Raw genomic sequence first — 12,675 nt, 5'->3', positions numbered from 1 at the left:
AGAAAACCTTTTCATTTCCTTTTGTTGTAATTCACCCCTGCTTCAATATATGCTGCTTTGTGTGCGAGTACTAAATGATAGCTTCAAAACAAACAAGCGCTGAATAACGTGTTTTTAAAAAGTTTCTTATAATAGTTGGATGGATTTTGTAGCATGATACATAAAAAGGAACACGATGACCCGACAGAAAATCCACAGACTGATTGGTAGTAAGGGCTGGTTGGTTCACCTATTGGGGTTTATCCAGATTGTAAATATGACAACACTTCAAGCAAGTGAAGTTGCTTTTTGGCAGAGAAAAAGACAAGAGGACACTCAGTGGACGTTCAATATTTGCAACATTACAGGTGTAAATAGATGGATAGAGATTAAGGCTAACATGTTATTTTAATCATATATTTTATGCACGTTGTGTTTTACAGTGAATGCTCTGCTGATGTCATGTCTTGTTTACATTGGGTTTCTCTATGATCCTCCATGGAGCTGTCTTGTTAGCTAGCCTGCGTTCATTCTCTAACATTACATCCAAAGAAATATACATCGATTGTAAAAAAAAAAAAATTGCATCCAAAGAGTTAAACTTTCTACCTCGCAACAGGCAGATTAGCGGTCTTAGTGTTGAAAGTCTGAATCTTGAGCCACTTATACAACTCACTGATTTCCATTCCTCATTAAGGGTGTGAACACCTTTTCAGTTTCCAGGATTTATATAAAATTCATACGCTTTAAACATCTCTCTCAGGCTAAGAAATAATCTCACTGTGTTTGCAGAATTAATAATTCATACTTGTGTTGAAAGGAGCTGGACTTTCTCAGTGTATTCCCCACAGTGTGCTCAAAAAGATACTGTGAAGCGGACCAGAACTTTTTGCTTCTTTGAGACTAGTTATTTTGTCAGTAAGGCTTTGAGAGGCACACAGAAAACCTGATGGATAGATAAGTGTAGTTTTACATGTGGTGCTCATTTCGAGCTGTTAACATCTAATGTATCAAGGAAGTAGATGCAGGTGCACCAGAGACTTTGGAGCAGGGGTGTCCAAACTATGGCCCGGGGGCCAAATGCGGCCAGCGAGCCATATTGAATCGGCCCATTTTTGCTCCACTCAACATAGCCTACAAAAAGACTATGCAGATTTGTTCTTGGTTGTCCTTTTCGTACACATCACTGCACAATATATAACCAACTTAAATGGCCTTCTTTAAATGTAAGAAGACACGCATTGGCTTCAGCTGATATTTAAAATGTATTTATCTTAACTATCCCCCTTATTGAAAGCAGTATTTTGTACCCTACTCACCAAATCCTCAAGTTAGACACTCTGTCCAGATTTATTTCTCTGTCCCCTCTGCAAAAACATCTATTGGCAGAAGAGCGTTCATGTTCAAAGCCCCAACAGACTGGAATACTTTACCTACTGCTATTAGATCTCTTGCATCATTGGGTATGTTTAAACATGCATGATCATCTCACTTTCAACTGGTCTGCACTTGTTATTGATGAAACTGATATTGATCAAATTCTCAATGAGGCTTCAGGAAGACACATTTGAAGAAATATGGAAAAAGTGGAGAAATGTACATATCCCAAAGACGACAATCCCTTGTTTGACCGTGTTTCTGTACACCGATTGAATGTATATGTATAGATGTGTATGTATGGTCGCGTGTAACGGCCCGTTCACACAGCAGCGTTACAAAAAAATCTTCCAACGCTTCTCTGCCCATTCACTTTGAATGGGGTGACGTCACTTTGCCTCGCTTTTCGCCAAACTGCATTGTGGGAAAGCAAAGCCAAGATTTCCAGGATTTTCAGGATTCAAAAGTTGAGCAATGTTCAACTTTTGAAGCTGAGCTGGAAGCGTCAGCCAATCAAATCCCGTGTATGCAAATCTGACAGTACAAGCGCTAGCCAATCAAACCGCGTGCAAGCTGGTAGAGACATAATTCCTCATATTCCAAACGAGAAATTACGGTAGCAAATCACCCGGTTCTTTTCGACCAGTAACTATTTACCGGGATACAAACCGGAGGAACCAGGCATGGAGGGAGGTGGCAGAGACAGTGGGTGAAACTGGTGGGTTTTCGCCAGTTTTGGGAGTTTATATCCAGTTTACTTCGTTTAAACATTGCTATTGCTTTGTATGTCGGGGGCGGGAGATTCATGTGATTGGTTGTGGGTCGCAAAAAATCCCCAAGCTTTCAGACACGCCCACCTCCAAGATTTTCAAGATTTTTTCAAAGCTGTTGTGTGGACGGGCCGTAAGTGTATTGTATGTATGTACAGTATGTATGTTGATATGTATGCATATGTACATGTGTAGACATTTGCTATTTCAAAGAACCCCCGTGTACATTTTCGTTTTTATTTTGACTAATTATGTTTGCTATTTCATTTGTCACTTTCGGGTCTCTAAAAATATATGATTTGAAAAAGTGTACATGTATTATAATGTGACTCCAAATAAATAAATAATAACAATTTAAAAAAAAACTGAGTGATGAAACTGATCTGCTCGACTGTCTCTCAAATTGTAATGATGTCTATATACACACCTTAGTTGTGTATATGTTATGACAATAAACCGTTGAATCTTGAAGGTAGTTTGGTGGCTAAAGGAGCAGACATATTGCAGACGAGGAACATCATATTTGAGTTGCTTGGTACAGTTTTGCTTTGAATTAAAAATGCTCTGCCTGTTGCATAATGTATTAGTATCATGAGCCTCTGGTAAAATGTGCAAGATTACATTTAATTATAAAATCAACAAAAAGGAAATAAGGTCAAACAATCCTATTTTTATCAAGGTCTGCTTTTCTTGTCTGGTGTTTTGTGTTCAAGTAAGATGTGAAAATGAGAGGTTAGCATCTGCCATTATTATGAATGTGTGCATCTAAACTATAGACCGTTACATGATTAAGACACACGTGGTGGGACTTCTCTTCAACGATAAACTGCTTATACTCAACAAACAAGTCCCTTAACACATCTTTAGGTTGAACATTTGGAATCAATATCGCTGTGTTAACACTTCAGCACCAGTGATAAGTTAATACAGCAGTTTATTGTGCAGGTACTTCAAATCTCAGCATCATGAGTGTCAAATCTTAAGTGTAGTCTTAGGTTTTCTTTAAGGGGGTAGTTTGACCTTTTGGAAGAACCCTGATTTGTTTCCTTGCATGAAAAGATTGATACAAGTCTGAAGTCTCCGAAGAAACTATAGTCAGGAAGAAATTAGCTTAGCTTAGCATAAAGGCTAAGATAAGTGAGAGAAGTAGCCTACTTGGCAAATTACAAAGTTCAAAAATAAGATACACATCACATCTTAACCCCAATAATAAACACCTTGAATTGACTTTACCTAATCAACCTAGGTCAACAAGTCAATCTGTACTTTTAGGGAGGGTCATGTGCTGTAATCTTTTCTCTCTCTGCGCTAGGATAATAGCTACAGCAAACATTCAATATGTGCTGGTAGGAGTATTTCTTCACTTTGGAGAGAGTCAGGCTTGTTTCCCCACTGATGACAGTCTCTCTGCTACGCTAAGAAATATCATTTGCTAACTTTAGCTTAACACTGATCATATATTAAGCTAGAAGTCTAATAAGCGTATCTCTATAAGCAGGAAACTTTCCCGTTGATGGTTACCTCTTCCAGTCGGCGCCGCTGCTCCTTCTGCTCCTCGATGCGTTTCTGCCGGTCGTGCAGCAGTTGCCTCTTGTGTTCCTCGGGGTCCCGGCGCTGAGCGGCCAGCTGGGCCTGCTGCCTCTTGTGAGCCTCCGAGCGCTCCTTGTTCTCCACCTGCAGGCGCTGGAAGTCCCGCCTCAACGTGGACTCGCCCGGCACATTGAGAATTGAACTGCTGGATAACAGTTGAGGAGATGAGGAAAAAAATGTTTGGGAGGGGGGCGGGAAATCAGTCACACAAGTCAAGGATTCATACGACATGGACAGAGAATATAAATGTCAATTACCTTGACTCTCGGTCTTCTCCTCCTCGATTTTCCTCATCTTCATCACTACCACTGTACTCATACTCTGTTTCTTCTACAAAGACAATAAGCATAAAAGGAGGTCAAATATCGCACTGTGTTGGAGCAAACATACAAAATACTTCAGGAGATCACTCTCTATTAAGCATCTAACAATCTTCATGTGTGACCCAAACCCTAATCCCACTACATTGTTCGGAGTTCAATAAATCTCAATAAGTACTCTGAGGATGTCAGCCTCTCCACAAACTATTCAAACATTAAAGTCACACAACAGTGAATACAAAGAACAGCAGGTTGATTATGCAACAGGGAAAAAGCAAAGACAGTGTTCCTGGTAACGTTCCCTGGGTAACACCCATTTCAATTGAAGATTCAACTTTATCGTCATTACGTAGTACAGGTACTATGTAACGAAACGGTTTCTCTACATTTGACCCATCCTAGTGTTAGCGGGCTGTCATTATCTACGGCGCCCGGGGAAATCTTCTTAAATCTGATCTGCTTACCTTTCTCCCCCCTCTTCTTGCGCGTGCGGTCGATATGGTCTTTGAGCTGGATTCGGACCTGCCTCTCGGTGGGCTGGTCCCGGATGAAGGAGTGTTTGAGGAGCTGCTCTGTGGACGGCCGGCTGTTGTACGTCTTCACGAGACACCCCTCTATAAAGTCAAGGAATTTCTTGGACCTGGGAGGAATGGGGAGGTTAGAGGACGGGAAACCATTGAGGGAGAGTCGGGGGGGGGGGGGGGGGGGGGGAGCAGCTGTAACTCCCCAAGTTTCACACTGTACCTTGTGCATGTACATTTAAATTGAATAATGAAATTACTTTGCACACTTAAAGTGTAAACCGAAAAATATGTATATTTATATTGTGTACTTGTTAAAGATACTGTATAGATATATCTTGCACTGACAATATGTTATGTTATTGTTCTGTTTATAGGTATATATTTACTGTTTATGTTTGTTTATATTCGATTGTTATTTCATATGCTATGCCTTGTTTACATGCTGCAGTGACAAAGAAATTGGGATTAATAAAGTAAGCTAATTTCATCAAAAAGAGAGATTTTTTTGCCAGCCTTATCTGGGGAGGCATTTCTAAGCATCTCCTTTTCTTACACGAGTGTGAACTAAAGCGATTAAGATTCTCAGTTAATGCTCACAGTCTTAAAGGTAAACATGTCTACACTGGCCCCGTCTCATTGCACATAACCAGTTCGAGCCACTACTTCACTACGAAATGCTTCTTTACTTTCACATAATCATTACAAAAAACAATTCATCATACTTCAATAATCATCCAATGAAAACTACCGGTCAAATGAGGTCAATATCGTTCATGGGCAGTAATCACGAGTTCATTAGTTCATTGTAATTGTTTCCATCCCTTAATAATGTTTTGGTATTTGCATAATGGTCCATCTGGGTCACACGATATTGACTGGCAGCTTTCAAAGACTGAAGCCAAAGAACATTATGAAAGAAGCATTGCATTCTGGGGCCGTCAACTCTGCTAAGTGGATCCTTTAACGAGCAGCAGGGAGAGTAATAGGAACATTAAAAAAAAAACAGGGTAGGAGAAAGAAAATGGGAAATTAGTTTACACACTTTGGGCTTCTCGTCTTGCTCACAGTCATATTGTTTCAATACTGGGACATAAAGTCTAACACTCTGAAATGAGACTGATTCCTAAAGTGTGTTTTCCCAATGTCGGTACAAATGCACACGTATTGTCCTGTAATTGAGTCTCTTCTAGAAGCAGGATTTACAAGCAGAATGTATCCCTTATAGTGTTGTTCCTGTAAGTGTGTTTATACACATTTAACATTGTGTTAAACATTGGGTTGTTGTGGCACTGCAGAAACCTGCTTTCTCAAAGTAAACAGACTAGTCTCGTTGCTGCAGTTCTTGTGTAGTAAGCCATAACCTGCATTGATGATATTTAACTTGCCTTTGGAAACAAGTTTTGAGGCTTTCCCACACGCCTGACATCATATGATTGATATGTAAATAGCACAGCAGGAGGGTTTGATAACTCACCATTTTTTGGACTTGAGTTTTGGAGGGGGATTCCTGGGTATCAGGAAGAGGGCTCTCATCGGGTGCATGTCACACAAGGCTGCAGAAATCATCATAAATAAGGATTATTGTGTTAAGACAGAATATCGTATACTTCCACACCTGGTAGTTTGTAAATAAAACTAGCCACCAGTACACATTATCATCCTCAAACAAGATTACAGCTGCTGTTGACCAATGTTCCCTGGCGCCTGAGGCTTGTTGTTGCATTGTAAGAGCAAGGACTGTGAGTCACTGTGTTCCCAGCGTAGGTAGGTAAACCTGACTGGTTAGCTTTACACTTTCACAGTAAGTAGGCTTTTACATGGCAGTCTTATGGACACATGCATTTCGAATGAGACGGGAAGAGCATTTCATTTCAGCTTTTTTTTAAGTGTGAACAAACGCAAGAGGTATAGACGGCGTCTGCTAACACAGCAAGTGAACAGAGTGCTGAAAAGTGTGTGAGAAGATGCTCAATAATTCATTTGTTAAACAATTATCCGACAGTAACGCTGGAAGGCAAATGAATACATTACTGTAACGAGCACAATGATGCATCTCCATGAAACAGCGAGACAAACCTATACCACTCTAATATCAGTCCTACCGCACGTATTCTGTAGATTAACTGACTGTAGGTCATGTGATCAAAATCAATGTTCTATGGAATAGTTTTACTACCAATGACAATTGCATGTAAAAAATCTGTTAGAGGTTCTTGCAACTCATTTTATCAGAGATTAAAGGGGACCCATTATACTAATTTTTTTTATATAGTGTTATATAGGTTTTTGTGCAAATGGTCTGCAAAGGTTACCAAAGTCCAGAGGGAGTTTATATCCCACACACTTCCTTCCTTCCTTCCCCCCCCCCCCTGCCTGAAACACCTCCATTGGACTCCTTCGTTTACTTCCGTAACATAGTGACATCACTACGTAACACTACAGCTTCTGTTGGCTAGCGCTCCAACACATTGTAGGTGACGGGCGTGTGGCGCAGTGGGATGTGCGTATGTGTTCGGATCAGTGGGTCGCAGGTTCAAACCCCACTGCAGTCAGCATGTCGTTGTGTCCCTGAGACACTTCACCCCAAATTGCTCCTGTGGGGATTGCCCACAGTATTGAGTATGGAAGTCGCTTTAGATAAAAGCATCTAACATGTATCATCTAAGGGGCGGGACATCTCTTAGCGGTTTACCAATCCAAACAGAGCTGGACAAAAAGTCTAAAAACAAGAAATACAGCAACTTTATCCCTGGTGGTGAATAATAAATAAATAATACAAATCATTCTGTAATGAAGCTGATGGAGTGAGTCAGAACACACTGCATGATTTGCAACGGTACATCAACAACAGCTTGACATTTGGCCTGTTCGCCTTATGTCACATGCGGCAGCAGTAACAAGGAGCACTGTGATCTTCCTCAGTGATTTGAAACACAAAACAAAAAGCTTTCAGAGAACATCTAACATGTTGTTTGTGCCTGTGGTACAAATCTGTTTTGAATACGAAAACAAGACTCTAAATTCGAAACTAAATAATTTGTGTCTTGATGTGTTTATTTCCACATTCAAAAGTTCAATTAGCTTGTTGTGAATTCTTCTCATCCTCATTAAAAAATCTGTAATCCATGAGTATGGAAATATGGTTAATTTCAAAAGTTTAACACAAGTTGTATTCTACTCACTGAAATTAGCAAATGAGGCATTACGTTTCCATCTGGGGAGACTTTGTATAATGTTTTATTTAGTAGAGCTCAGTTTTGGCCAACAAGAGGCTGGCTTTAGACACTGCAGAGCTCATACAACAGCAGCCCCATGACGCCAGTGTTTTCTAACTGCTGGGAAAAAGAGAGAACTGGTTTCTCTGTTAACTAAAAGATACTGTTGATGGAAGATGTGTTGAGTGCTATTTAGAAAACAGGGAAAACAGGAAGGAATTCAAAAATGTAGGAACAAGCAACAACAGGAAACGCTAATCATTATTGTAGTGGCCTGATCATTAAAACAATCGTGTGTTCTTCTGGGCGAATAATAAACACACAACACAGCCTTACCTTTTATTCTATTAACAACCAACATCCCAATTAGAGTTATTACCTCACAGGTTTTATAAAAATAGTTGATGATTTGGACCGTACAAAGAAGGCTTTTTTTAAATATTCTTCCTTGTTGGTACTTGCTTTTACATTTCAGATTCTTATCTGTTAATCCGGTCTATCCTGTACTGCTTTAGTGCCAAATGCAACACCAAGTAAACCTAAACACAGCATGCAATTCAAATCTGATTTAGGTAGGGTTATAATAGTTGCATTTAACCAACAAACTGGTCAATATGGCAGAATAGTAGAAATGATGTTAAGTCATTGTTTAACATGGACTTTATTTGACTCGTTCATTTTTGTTTGCTTTGTTTAGGTGCAATTTTTTTCCTTTTTGTCCAGGGTTGACAGCAAATCTCCAGGCAGACAGATCTCCACGCTGAGCAGATCAGAGAGATGTGCGATCAGCCTCCGCAGGCCGCCTGCCAGCTCACGACTACACTACCTTGATTACAGTGAGTCAGCTGTCCATCTGAAGGCACAGACAGCCAGGCCAAATATGCAAGACAGAGTCATTCGTGAGGACGTTGAGAATGGGCCTCGAGACGATGAGAGATAATCTGCTGCCGAGTGCACGGAAATGCATGATTCAATCAAATAAGGTTACAATGGTATGAGATGTCCACAAATATATCGGGGGGTTAAACCTATACAGCCCTACAACCAAGAACAGGTTAAAAAAACATGATGAAAGGGCACACTTACGAGGAGCTCCCTCTGCCATCTCAATGGCTGTGATCCCCAAGGACCAGATATCACTCTGTAACACACAGGGGATCAGGTTAGCCTCCATCTTTCATCTGCTCTCACGACATAATGCTCACACACACGCAGTGCTGCTCATACCCTGTAGTCATAGGTGGAGTCAGGGTTCTCATCGCAGGCAATAACCTCAGGAGCCATCCAGTAAGGCGTGCCGATGAAAGTGTTCCTACGACCAACAGTCCTGTCCAACTGAGCACTCACACCAAAATCAACTGGACAAAGGAGTCAGAGAGAAGAGTGTGTGAGACGACGGAGGACATCATTAGCTTATTTTCATGTTAAAGCATTCAACGTACCAAGTTTGACCTCTGCGTTCTCCGTCAGCAGCACGTTCTGCCCCTTGATGTCTCTGTGGATCACTTTATGGGCGTGCAGGTGAGAAAGGCCCTGTGTGCAGAAAAAGAAGTCAGAATCGGTCAGCACTGAGTACAGCTGCTGCACATTTGCTTTGTCTTGTTTGCACTGTGGGTTCTTACCCGTAGGATCTCTCTACAGATGTAAGAAATCCAGTCCTCCTTCAGAGAGCTGCCCTTAGTGTTCTTCACCAGGTCGGTCACTGATCCCGCCCCACAGAACTCCATCACCAGCTGCATGCAGAACAAATTCAAACTCAGTGAGCACCATCAAAGAGGCACACAGCTTGTAGATCATCAGTTAGGAGTGTATACAGACCCAGAGTTGGTCATCGTGTCCCGGTGGACTCTTCTTGACAAAGGCACCGTAGTACGTGGCTATGTTGCGGTGGTGGCTGTACTTTTTCAGCATGTTGATTTCTGCTTTGATCTCCTCCTCTTCCTCCTCGGTGACATCCATCACCTTGATGGCAGCCAGCTGGCCCGTCTTCACATGACGGCCCTGACAAGTTGGATCAGCAACACAGGGGTCAGTAAAATGTGGGACTCCATGTTGCTGATACACTTAAAGTTAAAAGGTAGGGTAGGTAAGAATGGAGAAACCAGCTCGAGTGCGCTAGAATTTGAAAGTACATTTAATGTATTCATTGCTATCGGGATGCTAAGAGCATTCCATGGAATATAACAAAAAGGTTTTCTGAAGTGAATTACCTACCCCACCTTTAAGTGTGGCTAATTGCTTCGTCACACCATTTTGGCGTTCTTATTAAGTCTGTTATCTTTCTGCCACTTTCTTTTAACAACTTATGAATAACATAGACATAGCAGGACGTTTAATCTGCTGTGATCTGGGAGAAATGTAACAGAAAGTGGGCACTAGAGTAGTCTTAAAGCAACTCATCGTATAAGTAAAAGATAATTTGTTGAATAGAGTCACACATTGTTCAGGTGTGATATCTCACCTTGTACACCTGTCCATATGTCCCATTGCCGACGACCTCGACCAGCTCGAAGATCCCTGCAGGATCCTATGGGAGACATGAGCATATTTATATAGTCAAACAACATGTATTTCAAAAAGAGCAAATACATCAGGTCAGGGGTTACCAAAGTAGGGGGTGTGCCGAGGCATGAAAGGGGGGGCGCGAGAGACCAGGAGGAAAAATGGTTATAAAAATATATATCTCAAAAAAAATTATCATAATTTAAAAGATTATTGATTCGAAAAATAATATGATACAGTACTATTACGTCTGGGTCTCTGTGTTTCATTAAAGCTCGGCTCTGTGTGTGTGTGTGAAACGAGCCATTTTGTGTGCGTGCGCGAGCGAGAGAGAGAGAGTGCACCGGTACCGGAGATCGTTGTTGTTAGCTTCTGGTGCTAGCGAGCTACGCTAACGGATATAAGGAGTTTTTTGAACAACAAAGTGGAGGAGAGTCCTCTCCTGTCAGACTGAGAGGCTCAGTGAGCTAAAGGACTCTCTCACAGCCCGTCCACACTACAGCTTCGACAGCTTCAAAAACGGTTTCCAACGCGTCTGCACCTTCACTTTGAATGGGGTGACGTCACGTTGCCTCGCTTTTCGCCGAACTGAATTGTGGGTAGCAGAGCGGAGCTTTCCTGGCGTTTCAGGCTGCACAAGTTGAGCAATGTTCAACTTTTGAAGCTTCTGAAGCTTTCGGTGGAAGCGTCAGCCAATCAAATCATATGGCAGTACAAGCTCTAGCCAATCAAACCGCTGCTTGTGTGTCAGGGGCGGGAGATTCATGTGATTGGTTGTTGGTCGAGCTTCAGACACGCCCGCCGGCAAGCTTTTTTTGAAGCTGTAGTGTGGACGGGCCGTCAGTGTTATCTCAGTGGGTCTCAAACGTTTTGGTCACCATTAATGTAAACAATTATTTCCGAGGCACACGTTTATATGATCTTTATAGTTATAAAAAAATAAGAGAATAAATGAAAAACAGGTATGAAATACTATATGACAGTTAAACAAGAATAAAGTTTAAAAGGGTGATTTGTAAAATATCCATAAAGAAAAAAGTAAATCTGTTTACAGTTCTGTTTCATCTGGGTGTTGAGAGAGGTATCCATAGATCTCTTCATTTTGCTCTCAAAGTGCACCAGATTGATGCTTTTAACTTCAATATTTAAAAATCTTCCCGGAGGAGCTTGCCCCCGGACCCCCTATGTGAGGCCCACACACCACCTATAAAAACAGCACTTTACCCTTGCTTACAACTATATGCCGTGAGCTGATTATCGAGCCTTCAATGTAACAGTTGTGGGTACGTTGTGTATTTGCGTGGGGATTGTTGCAGTAGAAAATTCCACGGTAGCGCCCGGTGCATTAATGGGGAACCCTAAATGTTTGAGCACCCTCTATGAAACGTCAAGCTACCCCACAGCACCCCGTTTCAAACGTTTCAAAAACAACAAACTTGGGAGCTTAACCAAGAAAGGAAAATACACTCAGATCACGGCGTGTTTATTTTTTGTTCGAAGTGGGAGATGCTTCCTGTGTGATTGTTCTCCTTTGTCATGTTTCTTCAGTTAAGAGTCACACTTAAATACTACAATCCTACTTAACTGCAGGTGTTCTAGTTACTGCTGCAAGCTGGCTTCACTAATGCTGGCACAAAGGCAAAAGTTAAAGAAAAAGGTCTTTGAATTTCCCATATTTAAGCATTGTCTCCCCAACAAAGGGTGTAAGTCAAAAGGATTTGTCCTGAACAACAGAAGCTGTGGGCGTTGTGAATATGCACATACATAGACACATAGGCCTTAGTAGAATACAAACTATACATAACAACAACCCCAATGGTTTTACATCCAATATTACAACTCCATATTTCCGTACAAATAGTCTGAACCCAATGTTTTGTACCACCCACTCACTGCCCACCCAAAGACTCAACATGGAGGAAACAGACAACAGATGCACAAAATAATGGTTACTACTAGATACGATACAAAAGGTGGATTTAACATCATATATTATATATTTCAAGTCCCCCCAAAATAAAACGGAAGAAGCAGCTCGCGTCCACTACACTCCCAGACTTTGCGACACCCTACCAGAAAATATGAGGCAAATTCGGACGACATTTTCAAACAACATACACTAGCTTTCAATTAGCGACATATCCCTTCAAAATTGGACTTTAAATCTTTATTATCATACATTTATTTATCTTATAGGTTTAGTTTGTAGTTATTAACTCAATCTTATGTCGTTCTTACTTTTCTAAGTGTGTTTTATTTTTCTAACACCTTAAAAAAAAACTTTACATCATCTGCATCTGCTGCTTATGTGCAAGAAAAAGGTTTTAAAGTGTGACATGAATCTTGTTTTGAGTGCTAAACCAATAAAGCGTTATAATTAAAACAATAATAATAATAA

At 41.0% G+C, this 12,675-nt stretch overlaps 1 protein-coding gene across 4 annotated transcripts in view; it reads right to left on the bottom strand.

Annotated features, from left to right (window-relative positions):
* The window catches only part of mink1 (misshapen-like kinase 1), a 47,621-nt gene that overhangs the window by 29,896 nt on the left and 5,050 nt on the right, over positions 1–12,675 (bottom strand). For 3 of the 4 annotated variants that reach the window (XM_079647387.1, XM_079647389.1, XM_079647388.1), the window contains exons 2-11: positions 10,237–10,302; positions 9,594–9,776; positions 9,398–9,508; positions 9,218–9,308; positions 9,003–9,133; positions 8,862–8,916; positions 6,035–6,113; positions 4,501–4,676; positions 3,974–4,046; positions 3,648–3,858 (exon numbers count right to left, since the gene is read on the bottom strand). In XM_079647387.1, coding sequence (XP_079503513.1) covers positions 3,648–3,858; positions 3,974–4,046; positions 4,501–4,676; positions 6,035–6,113; positions 8,862–8,916; positions 9,003–9,133; positions 9,218–9,308; positions 9,398–9,508; positions 9,594–9,776; positions 10,237–10,302 — 1,176 coding nt within the window. Of the gene's footprint in view, positions 1–3,647; positions 3,862–3,973; positions 4,047–4,500; positions 4,677–6,034; positions 6,114–8,861; positions 8,917–9,002; positions 9,134–9,217; positions 9,309–9,397; positions 9,509–9,593; positions 9,777–10,236; positions 10,303–12,675 lie in introns of all 4 variants that reach the window. The other variant, XM_079647386.1, reaches the window with a different exon arrangement.

The sequence above is a fragment of the Notothenia rossii genome, assembly GCF_949606895.1.
Source record: "Notothenia rossii genome assembly, chromosome: 9".
NCBI lineage: Eukaryota > Metazoa > Chordata > Actinopteri > Perciformes > Nototheniidae > Notothenia > Notothenia rossii.
This window is presented reverse-complemented; position numbering and strand designations above follow the sequence as displayed.